The sequence below is a fragment of the Salvelinus alpinus genome, chromosome 6 (genome assembly GCF_045679555.1).
Source record: "Salvelinus alpinus chromosome 6, SLU_Salpinus.1, whole genome shotgun sequence".
Taxonomy (NCBI): domain Eukaryota; kingdom Metazoa; phylum Chordata; class Actinopteri; order Salmoniformes; family Salmonidae; genus Salvelinus; species Salvelinus alpinus.
Window position 1 is genome coordinate 14,798,824 of NC_092091.1, and position 23,708 is coordinate 14,822,531.

The window sequence follows — 23,708 nt, forward strand, 5'->3', positions numbered from 1 at the left end:
TCAGCTCTGCTACAAAAACAATAACAATGGTGGTGGGGCGGTCAGTCCCTACTGTGGATTCCATCTTTGAACGGTTGTAGACATGTTATGACCATCATTTTTACCATTGAAGTCTATGGCCATATGGAATTGTGACTGGCTATGTGCGGCTTCCGAACAGATGCAAAGTACTTCATTTTATTATTATATTTAAATTGCCTATCACACATGTTGCTGCAATCCATATCACTTTCATTTACAATGTGGTAATTAATTAAAAGTTGGTCTTCAATAACTTGCATGTAGGTGTCATTGTCTGCAATTAAACATGTTAACTCAATTATTGTAATTGATTTAGGCTACATTTCCAGTCAAATCATTTTATTTCAATTGTAATATGTCATTTTTCCATTTATCTTTTTCCTATTTTGATTTCATTGTACTTCATTGGTGCGGGAGTAGTGAACGGCAGACAATGACCATTTCAACTGTCTAGTATGGAGCCGGCTGGACACCATAACAATGTCTAGTAGTTTATTCTTGTAATCTCCTGTTAGTAGCTACATCAATTTTTGGACATATAAATTAATGATATGTACGTACCCATTGATTCGTGAAGAATATAACTTAGAAATCCTCATGAGCTTAGTCAACTGTAAATATAGGCTTGTGTTACTACAATGTTTGTAAACAAAATAAAGGTTAACAAGTACTGCATAACCTCTAAACATGTTTAAAACTAGAATTTTGATATCATGGATGGTCAGTCCTTGCATCCATAGCTCCATCTATGAATTTGAGAGTGGTTACATTTCTCCAGCCCCATCCCTTTTTAGCAAAACAGTGGCGGGGAGTCTTTGTTATTGTTTCAACTCCTGATTACAGCTTTAAGCAATCCAGCGGTCACCTGCAGGAGCACATCAAGTTCTGCCTGATCGTTATAATACACTCTGCATGTTTAATGATAGCTACAGATATTATCCCTGTAAACATCTGCATCGAGAAGATCAGGAACTATTTGAACCATAGACAGAAGGACAGTTAAACAAGCATAGGTCAATTTGTAGCTTGCCTTCAAATGATTCTCACCAATGTGCTACATCAGTGTATTCATTCATATAAACCGGGTGGTTTGAGCCCTGAATGCTGATTGGCTGACAGCCGTGGTATATCAGTCCGTATACAATGGGTATGACAAAATGATATGCCGAATACAACATGTGTAGGCATTACAGTGAAATGTTTACTTACAGGCCCTTAACCAAACAAATAGATAAGTAACACATTTAAAATAAAAGTAACAACTAATTAAAAAGCAGCAGTAAAATAACAATAGCGAGGCTATATACAGGAGGTACCTGTACAGAGTCAATGTGCGTGGGCACCGGTTAGTCGAGGTAATTCAGGTAATATGTAAATCTAGGTAGAGTTAAAGTGACTATGCATAGACAATATACAGAGAGTAGAAGCAGCATAAAAGAGGGGTCTGGGTAGACCTTTGATTAGCTGTTCAGGAGATATGGCTTGGGGGTAGAAGCAGTTAAGAAGCCTTTTGGGCCTTGACTTTGCACTCCGGTACCGCTTGCAGTGCGATAGCAGAGAGAACAGTCTATGACTATGGTGACTGGAGTCTTTGACAATTTTTAGACCCTTCCTCTGACATTGCCTGGTATAGAGGTCCTGGATGGCAGGAAGCTTGGCCCCAGTGATGTACTGGGCCATACGCACTACCCTCTATAGTGCTTTGCGGCCGAGTAGTTTCCATACCAGGCAGTGATGCAACCAGTCAGGATGCTCTCGATGGTGCAGCTGTAGAACCTTTTGAGAATCTGAGGACCCATGCCAAATCTTTTCAGTCTACTGAGAGGGAATAGGCTTTGTTGTGCCATCTTCATGACTGTCTTAGTGTGTTTGGACCATGATAGTTTGTTGGTGATGTGGACACCAAGGAAATTAAAGCTCTCAACCTGCTCCCCTACAGCCCCGTCGATGAGAATGGGGGGCGTGCCCGGTCCTCCTTTTCCTTTAGTCCACAATCATCTCCTTTGTCTTGATCACGTTGAGGGAGAGGTTGTTGGCCTGTCACCACACGGCCAGGTCTCTGACCTCCTCCCTATAGGCTGTCTCATTCTTGTCGGTGATCAGGCCTACCACTGTTGTTTCATTGGCAAACTTGATGATGGTGTTGGAGTTGTGCCTGGCCATGCAGTCGTGAGTGAACAGGGAGTACAGGAGCGGACTGAGCACGTACCCCTGAGATCCCGTGTTGAGGATCAGCAGATGTGTTGTTACCTACCCTAACCACCTTGTGGCAGCCCGTCAGGGAGTCCAGGATCCAGTTGCAGAGGGAGGTGTTTAGTCCCAGTACACATTTACATTTACATTTAAGTCATTTAGCAGACGCTCTTATCCAGAGCGACTTACAAATTGGTGCATTCACCTTATGATATCCAGTGGAACAACCACTTTACAATAGTGCATCTAACTCTTTTAAGGGGGAGGGGGGGGTTAGGAGGATTACTTTATCCTATCCTAGGTATTCCTTAAAGAGGTGGGGTTTCAGGTGTCTCCGGAAGGTGGTGATTGACTCCGCTGACCTGGCGTCGTGAGGGAGTTTGTTCCACCATTGGGGTGCCAGAGCAGCGAACAGTTTTGACTGGGCTGAGCGGGAACTGTACTTCCTCAGAGGTAGGGAGGCGAGCAGGCCAGAGGTGGATGAACGCAGTGCCCTTGTTTGGGTGTAGGGCCTGATCAGAGCCTGAAGGTACGGAGGTGCCGTTCCCCTCACAGCTCCGTAGGCAAGCACCATGGTCTTGTAGCGGATGCGAGCTTCAACTGGAAGCCAGTGGAGAGAGCGGAGGAGCGGGGTGACGTGAGAGAACTTGGGAAGGTTGAACACCAGACGGGCTGCGGCGTTCTGGATGAGTTGTAGGGGTTTAATGGCACAGGCAGGGAGCCCAGCCAACAGCGAGTTGCAGTAATCCAGACGGGAGATGACAAGTGCATCTCCCGCCCTGGTAATCCGCCCTGGTAATCCGTCTGGTCCTGCTGCTTTGTGAATGTTGACCTGTTTAATGGTCTTACTCACATTGGCTACGGAGTGCGTGATCACACAGTCGTCCGGAACAGCTGATGCTCTCATGCATGTTTCAGTGTTACTTGCCTCGAAGCGAGCATAGAAGTAATTTAGCTCGTCTGGTGGGCTCGTGTCACTGGGAAGCTTGCGGCTGTGCTTCCCTTTGTAGTCTGTAATAGTTTGAAAGCCCTGCCCCATTCGACGAGCGTCGGAGCCGGTGTAGTACGATTCAATCTTAGTCCTGTATTTACAATTTGTCTGTTTGATGGTTCATCAGAGGGTAGAGCGGAACTTCTTATAAGCTTCCGGGTTAGAGTCCTGCTCCTTGAAAGCATCAGCTCTACCCTTTAGCTCAGTGCGGATGTTGCCTGTAATCCATGGCTTCTGGTTGGGGTATGTACGTACGGTCACTGGGGATGACGTCATCGATGCACTTATTGATGAAGCCAGTGTCTGATGTGGTGTACTCAATGCCATCAGAAGAACCGTGGAACATATTCCAGTCTGTGCTAGCAAAACAGTCCTGTAGCTTAGCATCTGCTTCATCTGACCACTTTTTTTATTGACCCAGTCACTGGTGCTTCCTACTTTAGTTTTGGCTTGTAAGCAGGAATCAGGAGGATAGAATTATGGTCAGATTTGCCGAATGGAGGGTGAGGGAGAGCTTTGTACTCTGTGTGTGGAGTAAAGGTAGTCTAGAGTTTTTTTCCCCCTCTAGTTGCACATTTAACATGCTGGTAGAAATTAGGTAAAACGGATTTAAGTTTCCCTGCATTAAAGTCACCGGCCAGTTGGAGCGCCGCCTGGATGAGCGTAGTAAATCCTTCCCGTCCAACTCATTAAAGAGAAAGTATTCCTCCAGTATGGGTGAGTAATCGCTGTCCTGATATCTAGAAGCTATTTTCGGTCATAAGATACAGTGGTGGCAGAAACATTATGCACAAAATAAGGTACAAATAATGCGAAAAAACACACACAATAGCACAATTGGTTAGGAAATCGTAAAACGGCAGCCATCTCCTCCGGCGCCTTTATTACGTTGGTAACCAGTTGATAATAATAATAAGGCACCTCGGGGGGGTTTGTGGTATATGGCCAATATACCACGGCTAAGGGCTGTATCGAGCACTCTGCGTTGCGTCGTGGTTAAGAACAGCCCTTTGCTGTGGTATATATTGGCCATATACCACACCACCTCGGACCTTATTGCCTCATTAAACGTTCTCTCCTGACGTTTTCAGACTACTTCACTCATTAACTCATCCTTTTGCTCCTCCCCTTCTATCCCCAGCCCCGTTGAATGTAGTTGTCCCTTTTTTCCTCAAGGGACATGCAAGCAACCTTCTTTCTGGAAGAACCTACCGTATTGATGAATAACGTGATTACTAAATGGTTTCCTCTTTGAATAAATTGAGTTACTTACATGGATGATGCTTCATGTGTATTTACACAAAGCAACAATAAATCAGAGTACACAATGATAAAGTGTTTGCAGGTGTTCAGGTGGGTTCAGAACAATTGATATGTAACATTAATAAAATGTTCTGCTACCGCCGATGCTTGGCTGCAGTTAATTAGTTATGGTGAGGGTTGCGATGGTGAGGGTTGCGATGCATTATTCTGTAGACTTGGCAACACATTGTCTACCCATTGTCTAACAATTTTATTCTCTCAACTTTCCTCTTTTTTATAATGGCCGTGGTCTCTAGTAATACAGTATTTCCCTCACATCCTTCACTAATGCACCCCTTGAGCGATGAGCGTAGACGCCCCAAAAAGTATTGTACCACAACATCTGTTTATAAGAATCCTCACCATATTTTATTTACAGACTAATTGTCTCAATTACGGGGGGTCCTGTAGAGGTTAAAGTATGATAGCTCCTCTTTTTTAGTATAGAAGACCTTTAGCATTTACGCAATCCTTCAGGCTCTTTCCAAACGTAAGCTAACCACATCTTTGATTGACGCAGCATGAGACAAGGCAGTCTTCGAAAAGTATTAAAGTTATTGTTAAAACTGCAGTTGTTGTTTGAGGAAATCGAACATGATACAGTCAATCGAGGCATGTATACCATTGCAGTAATTGTCAGATAATAGAACACAATTTTCAGTATGCATTTCAACACTACACATGCTAGTGCATTGGAAGAGATTTACACACACACACATCTTTTAGAAGTGCTTAAAATGTGCCATGGAGACAAGCATGTTGTAATGAATTCTCGGGGGACTAAGATAAAAGGCTGAATTTGAGGATCGTAATCTGTCTATTGGAATGAAGCTATGGTCTTGGTCCTTTCATGTGACGGTGTTTAGACGATATGATGCGACTCCCTACAGTTTCTAGTCATTTGGAATAAGGAACGATGTTGTTCATTAGGACATTAGCATTTTGAAGGACACAAAAACATCACAGAGATGCTTCTTTTTCTGAGAAAGCGTTGTGTACAGCCAAGGGACTAATTTAGAAGGCACTAAATCATTTTGCTGTAACACAAATAGTCCCTTTTCTCATATCATGACCTGCCTTTTGATTCGCTTTTCATTATTTTTTATGTTATTGTAATGTAATAGACAGATTTGAATTTATTTTGTGTTTAGGGATGTTCCTGGGGCGGGAACGGCTTTGAGTTCCTTACTTTCTCAACAAATTAACCAATTGATTGAAAACCAGCATTGAAGACATATATTTCAGGAGTGTGTTTCGTTTGCACAGCAGTGTGTCCCATGAAGGCAGTTTACACTTGATTGAGACACGGGCAGTCCCTTGGCATGATCCATACAGTTCTGATGGCAAACCTGGCTGAGAAGTCAACCAACTTGACTGTTTCAACCAGCTGCGCATACTGGGAAGTTGTTGCCTATACTTTCTCTTTCATAGGGGGATTTGAATGGCAAATCCAGTGAGGTACTAGTCATGTGTGTGATACTCTTTACTGCCTACAATTATGCTCTATTGTTATTGCCAAATTATGTCTCAAAATACATTGGAAAATATAGGTGACCAGGCCAGACCTTTGTCCTTGGGAATGTTCGCTGTTGCAGCAGTAAAACATGATGTGCTCTCACAAGTCCCCTTAACGCATGAGGACCTACATCATTATCCCACACAACATCCATTTGGTCTGGGGCCACATAAAAAAGAGACAACATAAAAAAACGCACATTCTTCCACTCTGTCACTCCAGGCAATTTTCATAAGAGGGTGTTCATGGGATATAGGGAGTGGAGGGGGGCCTCAAAATCATTTTTATGACCTCAGCAACAAGCCTATACGGCTGAGACAAACAAGTGAAGGATGGAAAAAGGGCAAATGATTATAAGATGATATCTACAATGAAAGAGGATGAATGGTGCGTGAATTAATATGTACTGTATCACCATGGCAGATTAGTTTCCCCCGTGACACCCTTTCCCAGAGAGACTCTCAAAGGATCCACTCAATACAAGCTAAGAGCTGTAAACCGATGACAAAACGTTCTCTTTATGCTATTGTCATAACATGGATGAGTTTAGCTTCTTTGCATGAGTAACTGGCATTACAAATGCCATAAATACAAATCAATCATCCAAAATGGCTTTTGTTAAATAATTTAATCAGTGTTGCAAGTGATTGATGCCAATGAAGTGTAAATAGTAAGGATCTCTGCCTAGATGACTGGAATCCCACATCTCTTATGATGTAATACACGTTTTGGTCACCTTAATAACCAACGGTAATGTAATAGATTTTTTTCATTTATTCACTTTATTTGTGGGTTGTAATTTCACACAACAACATATAGCTTTTCTTGTGCCTCAAATTTGAATCAATGAATACATTTGTCAAGAAAGCACATTTCTTCTTTCTGGATAAGTTTGATTTGAACTTATACGTGTACGTATTAATGGTTGTATAAGAGCTACACTTGTGTGATGAGTAACTTTGCTTAAACACCAGATGACTTGTAATACCTAGGCTTTAGCTCAGTCCTCTGGTGCACAGAAGACCTGGGTTCGAAACCTGTCAGAGACACAAACACACACAAACTCACATTCAACTCTTGTCACCTGGAAACACTACAACCACCATCAATTTGAATGGAGCTCATTTGCATGGACACCTCTATTAATATTGATGAACTCTATGTTTGTGACTTGCTGGGAAGCAATTTCCTAGAAGAGGCAAGAGGGCTTATTCATGCAGCTGTCTGCAGCTTAGGGTCAAGTGCAGCCACACAACTCTCTCAGATAAATGTGGGTCATTTGAGAACATTTGTGGGGGTCAATGATTTTTCACATTTAGCCATGGTAATTGTGATACTACATAATTTAGACTGCATTTAGGGTAGATGTTTCATCTTATGATGTCTAAGATCAAAGTTATAAATTGGCCAATTGCTGATAGGAGACATGGAAAGCAAGCTAGTTCAGAATTAATACACATCTGGACTCTTGACTCAGTACGTGCTTTGTCAACAACCAATCAATCAATCAATCAAATTTATTTATAAAGCCCTTCTTACATCAGCTGATGTCACAAAGTGCTGTACAGAAACCCAGCCTAAAACCCCAAACAGCAAGCAATGCAGGTGTAGAAGCACGGTGGCTAGGAAAAACTCTCTAGGAATCTAGGAAGAAACAGTCTTGAGATCAATGTAATTAACTGCACATAATATTCTTTTTTTAAATAACATTTTGTATCGGTGCAACTCAAATTTGGCGAGTCCTGGAGACTTGAAGTGTTGCAATGCTGAACAGAGATATTTGTTCGAGGGCACTATAGTGACTGCAGAGCCTTTCAAATATCTTAGAATTTGTCCAGGGAACCAGCAACCAGAAGAATAATACACCTGCCACTTCCAGTCAGCCTCAGGCTGTGACAGGGGGCACTGTGCTATCCATTTAGACCCAAATGCCAACGGGGCCTAGGAAGACTTTTACCCTCTCAGAGTAGTACAAAGATTACTGAAAAAGAGAGTTGTTTTGGTATTTGGAGCAATCACCCTTCATTTGAGTTGTAGCCCCTTTCCCTTGATAGTCTCACTAAAGTGGAAATTGATTGTCTCATTTTGGTTATGGAAAAAGCTGGAATTCCCCTAACTTGCTTCCTTGTGACTCCAGTGACAAATGAACTATTGATTAGTTGTTTACCATTTGGTGAATATCATGATAGACCTATAACATCTCTGAGAGAGTGGCTCTGTAGTGGGAGCCATGTGTGTTGTAAAATACCAATCGCTAACTGTTATTGGTACTTCCTTTCCATCATTTAAATTAGGAACTCCCTGGAACTCGTACCTAGAATAACTGATGTCTTTTTCAAATTTGACCGTTAAACTTTCTGATACATTTTGCCCATGACATTATGCAACTATTAGCTTGGACAGAACACCTCTAAGCCTCTGAAATCCACAGTTAATATCCGTCCTCCGCATTTACAACACAACAATCCTAAATGAAGACCTCAAAATGTATTTTAAGGCTTCCAGTCTTTTTGGAGTGGCTTACGTCATTTCCAATCGATCGTGGAAGGGAACCGGCTCAGAGACGGTCAAGCGTTTAGGGGAGGGAGAGGGTTCAGCATTAAGCAGACTGACTCCATTTAGCATCGCTGAGGCCCGGAGTGTTGCTGTCGTAACCTTTGCTATTGATTCAAGCTGATTTGTTTAAAATGTCAAGTACAACACCCGGGCAGACGGTGCTCACAGATGTTGGCTCTCTGACTATCTGAGCTATGAACTCTACAGTGTAACTGGTGGTTACCTGAGATAGTTTATGTCATGCTACTGACATATTTGTAAATTGCTCATCTACTCTGGATTTTTATCAACTAAACTATTACACAAATAGCATATGATGTTTTATAGCACTTGCTGCCATAGTGTTGTTCTCAATTCGTTTTTAACTGCATTTTCAGTGGAAATCTTTGAACAGGACTTTTCTGGGGACTATAAACGAAGGGGACCTGTGAAGTTGCAATGACCAAAGCTCTCCCAGCTTGTTGCAGTGGGGCTCCCGAGTGGCGCAGCGGTCTAAGGCACTGCATCTCAGTGCTTGAGATGTCACTACAGACACCCTGTTTTGAATCCAGGCTGTATCACAACCGTCTGTGATTGAGTCCCAGAGGGCGGCGCACAATTGGTCCAGCGTCGTCCGGGTTTGGCCGGTGTAGGCCGTCATTGTAAATTTGTTCTTAACTCAATACAATTATTATTATAAATATATTTTTTTTTAAATCAAGACGAGTTTGGTGCTTCTTTTAGTTTGTGTCCGTGTGTCCATGTCTCTGAGGAATGCCCACAGGGGTAGGCCTTTGCTTTCCATGCAAAGGAACAGAAACTAAAGACAGCAACGCAAGGCTGTGTAGCGCTTACCAAAAGTCTTTATCAAAATATATAAATAATCTCTTGTCCACCGCAACGCGAAGCCCCTCTCATTTATCGTCTCAATAAATCCTGTCGGCAGGTCTCTGCATCGGTCATCAGTCAGCGCCTACCTTAACTGGGTCAAGACCGCCAAGGCTCCAGAGACTACTTCCCCCTCTCTGTCTGCAGAATGCTGGCTGAACACAGCTGGGACCGGGCCATCGCTCAGGCCTAATAGGGACCTGCAGAATTCAAGATGAATTCAGGGGAATGTGGTGGGGCATTAACCGTTTGGAGAAAAGAGGGGCTGTTCCGAGTCAAGGGTGTGATTCAACTGTCACACTCCACCTTTAGTGCAACTCCACTGTGCAATGAATGGTCTTTTTTCACATGAACCTCTTTTTAATAGCAAGATGTCATTTGTGCCAAGCTGTTCTTTGTGAATCCTTTTTCTCTATATTGGTAGCCTATGTATAGTAGACTTGTTGTCTTAGTTACCTGCCCACCACAGTTGCTACATACTCCAGGTGCCTTCAATATGAGGGAGATCCGATGCCTTCTCTCGTTGCTCTTCAGACAGAGCTTGAAGTTGGATAGCGCATCATGCTGCACAGCAAGGATCCGATTGAGATCCTTGTGCTTCTAGTATCCATAAAGCATGTCCATAAGCAGCGATACCATGAAAGCTTGCGGTCTAAGATCGAGCTGCAAGGCTTCCGATGAAAGCTGTTCCGAGGACCAGCAAAGACAGGCGGCTGAATGAATGAAAGCGTTATCAAGGGAAGCGTGTGGCGCACGCACTTAGGGAAGGTGTCCTGGGATGATTGAGGATAGAGATGTAGCTCCAGACATTCCCAGGGAATTAGATTAAGAAACAATGTCTCCACAAGAGCACACAAAGAAAAATGTCCTCTATCCTGCCGAGTTTAATACACTCTGCAAAAAAATTACAAGACAAAACAGCCTTTATTCATTGGAGCTGTGATTAAATCTTACAGGGATTGTGTTCTCTTTCACTAATTTTTTTTTAACATTCTACCCCTGACACTTCTAATTACACCTTTGAATAACAATGACCACACATATTATAGGTTTTATACCAGTATATTTTCAAAGAGAAATTCTGTACATTCCCCATTTCCCAATTATAGTCAAGTCAGGTAAGCTAAGGCAATATGAGGTGGCTCTGCTTACTGTGCATGCAGGTTCCTCCGACTGGATTCGTCACATGCCTTTTTGTTTGTGGGCATTTGGCTGGCAGTTCTGGGTTCAGGCTGAGTACAGCGCTTTGATGTATCGATTTACAAAAGGCTGCACTGGGAACAGCTGTGTTCCTCCATAGTCTGCGTCCCCGCCGAGTGACAGGCTCTCCGAGCGGCAGAGACAGCGTATGTCTCATTAGAGAGGGAGTCTTAGTGTGTGGCTCTGTAGCCATGACAGTTAATAGAGGGTGGGAGTCTGTTTGTTTGTTTCATTAAAGCTTGCTCCCATTTATCCAACGTAAGTTCAATTCTCCTGCTTAGAGGACTTTCAATATAATTGAATTGTTTTATCAAGGCATATCAAGGTAATTCGCTTATAAATCAACTTCTGTTCGGCCAAATCGCTTCACGACAGTCCTGGCTGAAAGCCTCGCTTCCCTGCTTTAATTCAGTTGGCCAATGACGGGCCTGCAGCAGGTGGTGGTGGGGAGGTGGAGGTTTGTCAGTAAAGTGTTGACGTAACACGCAAGTGAAAGAATCTAGGTGTATTTTGACATATAAATACATCACAAGATTTATGCCCATTGGTGCCTCAGCTAGTGTGGTGGAGTTGTACTAGTGTGCTGTGCCCATTGGTGCCTCAGCTAGCGTGGTGTTGTACTAGTGTGCTGTGCCCATTGGTGCCTCAGCAGCGTGGTGTTGTACTAGTGTGCTGTGCCCATTGGTGCCTCAGCAGCGTGGTGTTGTACTAGTGTGCTGTGCCCATTGGTGCCTCAGCTAGAGTGGTGGAGTTGTACTAGTGTGCTGTGCTCATTGGTGCCTCAGCTAGCGTGGTGGAGTTGTACTAGTGTGCTGTGCCCATTGGTGCCTCAGCTAGAGTGGTGGAGTTGTACTAGTGTGCTGTGCCCATTGGTGCCTCAGCTAGAGTGGTGGAGTTGTACTAGTGTGCTGTGCTCATTGGTGCCTCAGCTAGCGTGGTGGAGTTGTACTAGTGTGCTGTGCTCATTGGTGCCTCAGCTAGCGTGGTGGAGTTGTACTAGTGTGCTGTGCTCATTGGTGCCTCAGCTAGAGTGGTGGAGTTGTACTAGTGTGCTGTGCCCATTGGTGCCTCAGCTAGCGTGGTGGAGTTGTACTAGTGTGCTGTGCCCATTGGTGCCTCAGCTAGAGTGGTGGAGTTGTACTAGTGTGCTGTGCTCATTGGTGCCTCAGCTAGCGTGGTGGAGTTGTACTAGTGTGCTGTGCTCATTGGTGCCTCAGCTAGCGTGGTGGAGTTGTACTAGTGTGCTGTGCTCATTGGTGCCTCAGCTAGCGTGGTGGAGTTGTACTAGTGTGCTGTGCTCATTGGTGCCTCAGCTAGAGTGGTGGAGTTGTACTAGTGTGCTGTGCCCATTGGTGCCTCAGCTAGCGTGGTGGAGTTGTACTAGTGTGCTGTGCCCATTGGTGCCTCAGCTAGCGTGGTGGAGTTGTACTAGTGTGCTGTGCCCATTGGTGCCTCAGCAGCGTGGTGGAGTTGTACTAGTGTGCTGTGCCCATTGGTGCCTCAGCAGCGTGGTGGAGTTGTACTAGTGTGCTGTGCTCATAGGTGCCTCAGCAGCGTGGTGGAGTTGTACTAGTGTGCTGTGCTCATAGGTGCCTCAGCAGCGTGGTGGAGTTGTACTAGTGTGCTGTGCCCATTGGTGCCTCAGCAGCGTGGTGGAGTTGTACTAGTGTGCTGTGCTCATTGGTACCTCAGCAGCGTGGTGGAGTTGTACTAGTGTGCTGTGCCCATTGGTGCCTCAGCTAGCGTGGTGGAGTTGTACTAGTGTGCTGTGCTCATAGGCTAGAAGATAATAGGTGAACGACATTCCGCACGTGGCTAATAGTAAAAGAGGAGGAGAGTCGTGACGCTATGCTGAAGGTGATAACGTTTGTAAAACTAACAAATACATTCCACTATGCCCATAGAGAGGAAGCAATGAGAATTATATTTTGCTTACTGAATGAAGTCAAAAGCGAGCTAGCCATTCAGACAAACCTTACTGATTGAACTACCATTTGAAAAGAATATTGCAGAGGACTGAAATGACAGCATTAATATTCTGATACCTCTCATAAACAATGTGCTATCAGCCTAACTGTATTAAAAGAAGGGAAAAAAATAGATTGATATAATTATTATTATTATTTAGGTGATATCAAGTTATCCATTTTACATTTTGGACATGAGACCCTGCTCAGTACAGTAGGAAAGATGGGGGAGATGAGTGTTGGTGCAGAGATGCAGCCTGTCATCTCCATCACAAATGTGGGTGTTGTCTACTGACCTGGACCATCGTAGAAGTACCAGAACATCCATAGAACATTGTTGGTATGTCATAGATGCTCAGCTTGACTAGAAACTCAAACTTTCAACAGAACCCTCAGTAGCTTCAAAACCATTTCTACCTTTTCACCTCTGCCATGTTGACACCTCGTTTTGTAGACCCTCATCAAGCCCCCCAAACGAGCAGAATATTATCATTAAAATAGGGGCCATGTATGAGTAATTATGGAGAAGGGCTTTTTTCTTATCATGAACACAGCACTGCATAGTAACGCCTGTGATTTGGTGAGAAAGAGAAGTGACTCGCACCAGTGAGCTGATGAATAGAGAACATTGTTAATTAGGTGAATTACTGTATGCAGCATAGACATAGAAAGCATGGATGTCTCTTGTGCTTTCCAGACTGCACTCCTCAGAAACTACTTATTGCATCAAAGCAGAACACAATTCGACAAACCTTTAACCTCTTAAAGGCTTGAGCAGTTAGGCCTACCCACAGTTTAGCAAAGCAGAACATTGTGATCAAGATAGGCTATCACTGTTTCCATATAAAAAGTGAGTGGTGACTCCTGGAATGTTTTTGTCTATTGAGAATTTGGTAGCTATCCCTCTTGAATGGGATGTGCTTCTTCAATGGAGCCTCAATGAGCCCAGCGTCTGACATGATTTGAGTGTCTTAGCATCGGAGGCTACACTATGAAAACAAGACCCAGTAAATTAGCTGCCCTAAAAGCATCTGTCATTACAGAGTTTGGTGGTTAATGCTAATGCTAATGCATGAGGGGCAACTGGCAGGCTTTAACTCTAAGGGGTCTGGGTATGCAGATGGTTTGCAACTCTGCAGGTACTCCCATTAAGACCTGAAGACTGGGACTGGAACAAGATGCACAGCAGTATTTACAAAACTCACAAACAACTCACTGTCACGTTCTGACCTTTATTTCCTTTGTTTTGTCTTTATTTAGTATGGTCAGGGCGTGAGTTGGGGTGGGCAGTCTATGTTTGTATTTCTATGTTTTCCTATTTCTGTGTTTGGCCTGATATGGTTCTCAATCAGAGGCAGGTGTTTTGTGTTGTCTCTGATTGGGAACCATATTTAGGTAGCATGTTTTGTGTTGGGTTTTGTGGGTGGTTGTCTTCAGTCTTTGTGTGTCTGCACCAGATAGAACTGTTTCGGTTTTCACGTTTGTTGTTTTGTATTTTGGAAGTGTTCAGTTTATTGTCTTTTATTAAACATGATGAACACTAATCACGCTGTGCTTTGGTCCTCTCCTTCTTCCACCGAAGAAAACCGTTACACTCACTGACATCTGGGTACAGTCTCAATGTGGAGGAGTATTCACTGTCCTACAATCAGGGATGGGCAAAAATACAATTTCAAATTTTTTTTGTTTGTTGAAAATACCCTAAAGAACAACATATCAAAATAAATTACGACATACATTTGCAAAGTATTGTATTTAATTAAAATACAAAAATATATTAGCAAGTAACCTCCTTAGCAACAACAACATTCTCAGTAATGGTTAAATAACTTTTTGCTTACTTTTTAATTATTTTTGATCTACCTCAGTTGAATGCACTGCCTGTAATTCGCTCTGCATACGAGCATCTGCTAAATTACCAACATTTTTATTTAAATGTAAAAACGAACAACTGCAAAGCACACTAGGTATTACTATTGGCCTTGTTTTGGGGGACGGAGCTCATTAGAATAATACTCGGCATGTTTTACGTGTATGTTTTACCATTTACATTTTGTCATTTAACAGACACTTCAAATCAAATCAAATGTTATTTGTCACATGCGCCGAATACTACAGACCTTACCGTGACGTGCTTACTTACAAGCCCTTAACCAACAATGCAGTTCATGTAATAGAGTCAAGAAAATATTTACTAAATAAACTAAAGTGAAAAAAATATGTAGTCCAAAAATCCAAAAGTAACACAAGAAAATTACATAACAATAACGAGGCTATATACAGGGGGTATCGGCACCGAGTCAATGTGCGGGGGTACATGTTAGTCGAGGTCATTTGTAAAGTAAATATGCACAGATAATAAACAGCGAGTAGCCGGAGTGTAAAAACAAAGGAGGAGGGTCAATGTAAATAGTCCGGGTGGCTATTTGATCAATTGTTCAGCAGTCTTATGACTTGGGGATATAAGCTGTTAAGGAGCCTTTTGGTCCTAGACTCGGCACTCCGGTACCGCTTGCCATGCTTTAGCAGAGAGAACAGTCTATGACTTGGGTGACTGGAGTCTTTGACAATTTTTGGGGGCTTTCCTCTGACACCGCCTAGTATATAGGTCCTGGATGTCAGGAAGCTTGGCCCCAGGGATGTACTGGGCCATACGCACTACCCTCTATAGTGCTTTGCGGTCGGAGGCCGAGTAGTTTCCATACCAGGCAGTGATGCAACCAGTCAGGATGCTCTCGATGGTGCAGCTGTAGAACCTTTTGAGGATCTTAGGACCCATGCCAAATCTTTTCAGTCTACTGAGGGGGAAAAGGTGTTGTCGTGCCATCTTCATGACTGTGTTGGTGTGTTTGTACCATGATAGTTCGTTGTTGATGTGGACACCAAGGAACTTGAACCTCTCGACCCGCTCTACTACAGCCCCTTCGATGTTAATTGGGGACCTGTTTGTCCCACCTTTTCCTGTAGTCCACGATCAGCTCCTTTGTCTTGCTCACATTGAGGGAGAGGTTGTTGTCCTGGCACCACACTGCCAGGTCTCTGACATCCTCCCTATAGGCTGTCTCATCGTTGTCGGTGATCAGGCCTACTACCGTTGTGTCATCAGCAAACTTAATAATGGTGTTGGAGTCATGCTTGGCCACTCAGTCGTGGGTGAACAGGGAGTACAGGATGGGACTAAGCACGCACCCCTGAGAGGCCACAGTGTTGAGGATCAGCATGGCAGATGTGTTGTTACTTACCCTTACCCCAGTTGCAAAGGAAGGTGTTTAGTCCCAGGGTCCTTAGCTTAGTGATGAGCTTTATGGGGTCTATGGTGTTAAACGCTGAGCTGTAGTCAATGAACAGCATTCTCACATAGGTGTTCCTTTTGTCCAGGTGGGAAAGGGCAGTGTGGAGTGTGATTGAGATTGTGTCATCTGTGAATTTGTTTGGGAGGTATGCGAATTGGAGTGGGTCTAGAGTTTCCGGCATGATGGTGCTGATGTGAATCATAGTGCCATCAGACTTCTGATACATACCAATGCAGGGTGAAAGTGGGCCACATAATTGTGAAGCTCTATAAGAAATGGTATAGAAAAGTATTTTAAAATAGAAAATACAGCTCTCGAGAGTATCTTGTTAGAAAATACATAACGTTACTTGAAATACATATTTAAAATACATTTAACAGAAATACTGCCCATCGCTGCCTACAGAAAAGGCTGCAAAATGAATATGTTACGTTTACGGTTTCTGTACTGTGGTACTGTATAGAGGCAGTTTATATACAGGTATACAGAAAGAAGGAGGTGTGTTCTCTCTGTATTCCCTGTCCTGTCCTTGGGCCAGATTAGCAGCCCCAGCCCCTATCTTGGCAGACCCCCGGCTTCACACCATATTAAGCAGGATTTATCACCCGGGGCGGCAGCTGTTGACGGCTCAGTGATATGCTATTTCACAGACATACTGCCTCACTGGTGGATGTAATAATGTTATTTCTGTCTTATCTCCACAAGATGAACTGTGCCCCCATCCACGCCCATCTCCTCTCCATCTACACTCTCACACACACACCTTCACGTAGGTAGATTACATCCAGGTTGTTTCTTCCTCTTTTCATGATCATTATTCCACAACAGAGATTGCTTTTGGATCCCCAGCTGTTTCAGTTGAGTGGCCGCCACAGCTAATGGTGGGATAATGAAGGAGAACAATAATTTGAATTGATTGTTATCTGAAGGTGGGAATGACCTCGGGAAGGCGGGCGGCGTGGTGATTGGGTGTTATGGATATACTTATCACTTCCACTACCCCCTACCACATTAGATAAAGGTATGCGGAAATGGAAGAATTGAATTAAGGACCATTTTTGAGAGGGTCTCATGTCCCATGGTGTTGTTCAATGGAAATTCAGGTTGATAATTGAGGCTAACAGGTTGTCGCTATAAAATTTCACCAAAGGAGAATGTATTACCTTGTTAAGCAGTCCATACACCATTTAATTTTCTATACCATCCTCTGGTCGCGCTAGGAATTTAGTGCAGGGTACATGAATGCGTTTTGTATAGTATAAATGGTTTGGCCTCTCCCTCTAAATTTGTTATCCGTATCTCTGGCATTCAAATGTCTCCCCATGCAAATTGTTCACTTCCAGAAGGATCCCTGCAGCATCCCTGGCAAAGTTTAATTTCATTGAGGTGGACGGGAATGTGAATTATAAGGATCTGTTTCTCTTAAAGTTATGACTTTCATTATTTTTCTCTTCACCCGTGTCTAGTTTTTTTGTGATTACGTTTTGGTATTTTGGTATTTTATTAGGATCCCCATTAGGAGTTGCGAAAGCAGCAGCTACTCTTCCTGGGGTCCACATGTGTCCTGTTTAAGAAATCAAATCAAATCAAATCAAATTGTATTTGTCACATACACATGGTTAGCAGATGTTAATGCGAGTGTAGCGAAATGCTTGTGCTTCTAGTTCCGACAATGCAGTAATGCAGTAATGCAGTAATGCAGTAAAATAACCAGTAATAACCAACAAGTAATCTAACCTAACAATTCCACAACTACTACCTTATACACACAAGTGTAAAGTGATAAAGAATATGTACAATATGTACATAAAGATATATGAATGAGTGATGGTATTGGTGGACATGCGCTTACAATGTTTTTGTTATTTGTCCAATGCTGTTAATCTGCCTATTGAATGAACATATATTTTAAACAATTATCAAAAAAATGCAAATAAAATTGGCATCATGTGTTCCCATGACAACATTGAAACAAATTTGGAATAGGCAGTTGCACCAACAGTAGATCCTCTGTTTGAGGAAAACATGTATTTTACCTTTATATTACCATTTAAATCTACTGTAACTTAATTGAGTTTGTACAATTGATTTGTTTGTACTGCTTGTAGTGGTAATTGAGTGTTCTTCCTTTCGCTGTGTGAACACAATAATGTTATAATGTTGCCCTTGGCTTTATGTATGTGCAAAGGTGACACATTTTATCCCTGATGCTGAATGTGCCACCATTTGCATACTTTAGTTTTTGTTTGTTATAAGCTATATTCTGCTCAATTATCATTTTCCCCTAGACCTAAATATGCATCTCTCTCTCTCTCTCTCTTTCTCCCTATCCCCCTCTCTCTCTGAGGGCCAATTGGGATGTCATGATATGCAAATGCAAGTGGGATAATGCCCTAGTTTCTTATAAATAGACATGTGTATGATCAAGTATAAAAACAGGTCTACTTCAAGAGGAGACCGCTCTTTGTAGAGATAAAATGTTCTGTTTCATAATCACAGATCTAATTATTCATTTGTCTTGTTTTATTCTGGCATTTCTATTTTCCTGTAGTCTTTGTGGTCGTGGTTACCCTTGCTGTGTGTTGTTTAACCTCTGAGTGTGCTAATGTACATGAATGGGGTTTAATAACACCTGAACACACACTCTTTCCCAAAATGATGTATTGTGGAGGGCTGCAATCTCCAGTGTTGAGCAGGTGTCTCTCTCACACACACACACATGCACACACACACGCACACGTACGCACACACACACATACCATTCACTTTGTTTCATCAAAGAGTATGGTTTGATAAGGTCGAGAGAGCCTTGCCGCAACCCATCGTGAAATCTAAGCGCAGGCATTGGTTGGTTACCTCCAGTGGGCTGTGAATTATAACAACCCGAGATCAGATGGTATACAGCAGTGTGCTGATCATTAGAGCGTTCCTGCTTCATAAGCTCAATGATCAATGGTCTTTCATAACATGTCCCCTCTCCATCCCTGTGCTGCAAATCCTACATGTTCTCCAATGTTTATCACTTTCCTCTCTGTCTCTCTCTCTCTCTCTTGCTTACTCACTCACTCTCTTTGTCTCTCTCTCTCTCTCTCTCTCTCTCCCCTCTGTCTCTATCTATGTCCCTGTCTGTCCACAGGCTTTTTTTTCATTAGTTTGATAGATTCTGCGATAGTTAACCATCCCTCTTTCTCTCCTCTCCCCACAGCTCTCATTGTGAGAAGCCGGCAGTGGTGTGAGATGACGCCTTGCTTGGATGACGAGGGCTGTGACCTCTTAGTAAACCACTCTGGCTGGACCTGCACACAGCCAGGGGGCCGGGTGAAGACCACCACGGTAAGACAAGACTGCCAAGCCTCGTGACCACAATCTGTCACAGTTAAAGTGACCAGAGTTCGTAGTCATAACACCTGTCCAGAGACCTGTCTTAACACCTGTCCAGAGACCTCTCATAAGACGTGTCCGGAGACCTGTCATAAGACGTGTCCAGAGACCTGTCATAAGACCTGTCCTGAGACCTCTCATAAGACCTCTCATAAGACGTGTCCAGAAACCTGTCATAAGACCTGTCCTGAGACCTGTCATAAGACGTGTCCAGAAACCTGTCATAAGACGTGTCCGGAGACCTGTCATAAGACGTGTCCAGAGACCTGTCATAAGACGTGTCCGGAGACCTGTCATAAGACGTGTCCGGAAACCTGTCATAAGACGTGTCCAGAGACCTGTCATAAGACGTGTCCAGAGACCTGTCATAAGACATGTCCAGAGACCTGTCATAAGACGTGTCCAGAGACCTGTCATAAGACGTGTCCAGAGACCTGTCATAAGACGTGTCCAGAGACCTATCATAAGACGTGTCCAGAGACCTGTCATAAGACTTGTCCAGAGACCTGTCATAAGACGTGTCCAGAAACCTGTCATAAGACGTGTCCGGAGGCCTGTCATAAGACGTGTCCGGAGACCTGTCATAAGACGTGTCCGGAGACCTGTCATAAGACGTGTCCGGAGACCTGTCATAAGACGTGTCCGGAGACCTGTCATAAGACGTGTCCGGAGACCTGTCATAAGACGTGTCCGGAGACCTGTCATAAGACGTGTCCGGAGACCTGTCATAAGACGTGTCCGGAGACCTGTCATAAGACGTGTCCGGAGACCTGTCATAAGACGTGTCCGGAGACCTGTCATAAGACGTGTCCGGAGACCTGTCATAAGACGTGTCCAGAGACCTGTCATAAGACGTGTCCAGAGACCTGTCATAAGACGTGTCCAGAGACCTGTCATAAGACGTGTCCAGAGACCTGTCATAAGACGTGTCCAGAGACCTGTCATAAGACGTGTCCAGAGACCTGTCTTAACACCTGTCCAGAGACCTGTCTTAACACTTGTCCAGAGACCTGTCTTAACACCTGTCCAGAGACGTGCCTTAACACTTGTCCAGAGACGTGCCTTAACACTTGTCCAGAGACGTGCCTTAACACTTGTCCAGAGACCTGCCTTAACACTTGTCCAGAGGCCTGTCTTAACACCTGTCCAGAGACCTGTCATAACACCTGTCTACTAGTCATTTTCAGGATAACTCAATTGAATGAGTCTTTGTCACCTATGTCTGTGGTCAGTGACTGATGTGATTAGCTTTTTGTATGGCTGTATCATATAGCTATTTCAATGTGTTACAGCGTGTTTTTTTGTGTGTCTTTATGTGATAACAGAAAGGAAACCAAAGCTTAAGTGTGTTGATTAAATAATTCTCACTCATGCACACTTAATGCCACTCCCTGAATGGTACTTCTGTCGCTCTCTTGTCAGGGCATCCATTTCAGTGGTGATCAAGGAGCTCCATTTCAATAGGGTCATTCTGCTACATTCATTTGCATCCCCATCATTGGCATGTTGTCTGATGTTCATAAATGGGGCAGAAAGGTTGTTCATTTATATCTACGCCATAAAGCGTTTACAGAGCACATGCACTGCAGCTCATCAACCTAATAGCTTATTGTTAGCATTCATACAAAGATAAGGCATTAACTAAAAGCTTCTAATTTACAAATTTGTCATTGCATTAAGGTTGCGTACTTCTCTCCGTTATCAATAGCAGCTAACATACACATCCTGCTAACATACACATCCCGCTAACATACAGATCCTATAGTGGTCTTCTGACTATCATAAACACCTGTGATAGTCTTCTACATCGCAAAGAATCAGGTAGAATTCTCTGAATTTCCCTCCAGAAGTGTCTTGAAGTCTGAGGGGTAGTCATGCATGCTCAGGCTTTCAGTGCCATGGTTGGCGGCCTGAGACAGGAGGCTGGTGGGCTGTCAGTCTAGATACTGAATAATGAAACCTGTCAACCCAAGGATCGCTTTGAAAGTCCAGCATTTTATGTGCAGAAACCCTCTGTTCAGGCGCCATTGCTTTCAATGGAGCTTGTTTTAAAGATAGACAGGGGCCAAGGGAGCTACTAACCCTGTAAATTCTGTCTAAAATAACAGGTGTCTCTTGGTGGACCGTTAGAGCCATCTCCTGTATTGCGGTGGCAGACTCCATTTTGTGCCAATTGTGTCCGATGCTAAGGGATTCTGCTATGTAACCACAAAGCTTTAGCAGGGATAAGAAAACAAGCCTTTTTTCCCTAACTTAACAACACAGACCTCCAAAGTTAAGCCCTGCCGTGGCTGACTACACAGAAACTAATGAATTCAGATGTTGTTATAGAATACATTTGACTCAATTATGTTGAACTCCTTTGCCCCAGACTAAAAAGTAAAAAGTATTGTGCATGTCACAGTAACCAGTGACATTTTCATCCGAGGGCATTGTCTACGGATGGTCTCAAAACTATGGATTGGGCTTGAGTGCTTTTTAACATTTTATAATCACATACAGGACATTAACACATCACACTACATAATGTTTGCAAAATGTTTAGGCATGTTACCACATGTATTGGATTATATATTTGTATTTTATACAGTACTAAGTAGTACACAATGACCCAGAGGCATTACTGATTTCTAATTCATGAAATAAGGAGTGGTTATGGCAAACTGTTTTCTCCATAATTAAAAGTTGAGCATTTTGACTTGGATATCATTGAGATACGCCAGAGTTCTCTATCTCTGGTCATGGAGAGCCACTGGATGTGCAGGCTTCCGATCCAGTCCCATGGTAACACCTGATATAGCTAATCAATAACCTGGTGAACAGCTAATTAGTAGAATCAGGTGTGCTAGGTTAGGGTTGGAATGAAAGCCTCCTGTAGGGTACAGCAGCTCTACTGGACCCTGAGGTCTAACATATAGCTTAGTACATGATTGTCAAATATGTGCAGCTTAATGTGTATAAAAGTGACTCTGTTTTTTGTATAGGACTATAAAGATGAATATTACAGCATCAGTATATTTTTTTTACAGCATGCTAATGTAATGTATATATAAAATACATTTTACAGTGTGAAAGTTATAATATTAGACTCATTAAACTAATCTTCTTAAAATGTCCAATCATTCTCATATGGGCCGCCCTTAAGCACGTCTTCATATTCTGCAATTCAATTTCCATATTTATTTTACGGATCCAGCTTTTACTTTACCTAAGATTAACAAGCATGATTTTGACTTTCTTGTTGTATCTCTGTCTCTTGGCTTTTTTTGTATCCCCTGATTTAATGTTCCTCACAGCATGGCAATATATTCTGTCATTCAGTGGATGCTGAATCATGCTCAGACTTAGTATCATGTTCAAACCAAATTCCTTGTGCTTGTACCTGGATGCTGTGTCATGGGCATCTAAAATGGTGCAATGTAATTGGACAGATTTAACAATGGGAGAGTCTGTTCTTCCCTGCATGAAACTATTACTGAGAGAGAGGGAAAGGGATTCAGAAAGAAAGAAGGAAAGAGAGGCAGAGAGAGTGTGGAGAGAGGAAGTAGAGGGGAAGTTGATAGTCACCAGCCAAATCAACTCACAATACCTGGCTCTTCTGACAGTATAATAGGCTAACAATGGCAGAGGAATTAGCCTTTTTGCTATATAAATGCATGGATAATTTGAACACTAATATTACGGCATGTTTAACATAATATTCCCATTTTATAAGCTTCAAGCTGGTAAGAAAAATGGAAGCCTATTTCCCGTGTAGCAGAATGATTTAGGGGCAGTGGATGTTCTTCACGTATCTGTGTAGCCTATGCTTCAGTGTTTTGTCATTCATTGTCATGCCAAGCAGTCTAGGCTCGCTGTCATCGTCTGTCTAGACTTTTTTGAGCAATAAGGGCGAGGAGTAGAGCAGGCCTTATCCTGATTCAATAAATACCTTCAGCCACATAACCTAATCACAGACATTGTTGACACAGGCATGTATGCAGCTAGCAAGCCCAATTCATATGAAACTGGCCTTACTGCACATACTCTAGTCTTGACCTGAATTAACACACTTGTGTTGACATGTTTAGATATTGTCCATGAGATGTAATGTCACAAAAATCAAGTTTCAAGTGAAAGTAGCTTACCCATCAGCTATACATGTTAGCTAGCATTATGCAGTTGCTAGAACAACCAAAATATTATTATTATTATTTATTTTTTCTTACCCATATTTTACCAGGTAATTTTACTGAGAACACATTCCCATTTACACCATCAACGTGGGGAATAGTTACAGGGGAGTGGATGGGGGGGGGGGTGAATGAGCCAATTGTAATTGGAAGCTGGGGATGATTAGGTGACCATGATGGTAGGAGGTCCAGATTGGGAATTTAGTCAGGACACTGGGGTTAACACCCTTACTCTTACGATTAAGTGCC

At 43.0% G+C, this 23,708-nt stretch overlaps 1 protein-coding gene across 3 annotated transcripts in view; it reads left to right on the top strand.

The window, feature by feature from the left end:
• The window catches only part of LOC139578197 (chemokine-like protein TAFA-5), a 111,528-nt gene that overhangs the window by 82,748 nt on the left and 5,072 nt on the right, over window positions 1-23,708 (top strand). For all 3 annotated transcript variants that reach the window (XR_011675507.1, XR_011675508.1, XM_071405501.1), the window contains exon 3: window positions 19,112-19,239. Coding sequence is in view for 1 of the 3 variants with exons in the window: in XM_071405501.1 (XP_071261602.1) it covers window positions 19,112-19,239 (128 nt within the window). In the remaining 2 variants the exon portion in view is untranslated. The remainder of the gene's footprint in view (window positions 1-19,111; window positions 19,240-23,708) is intronic.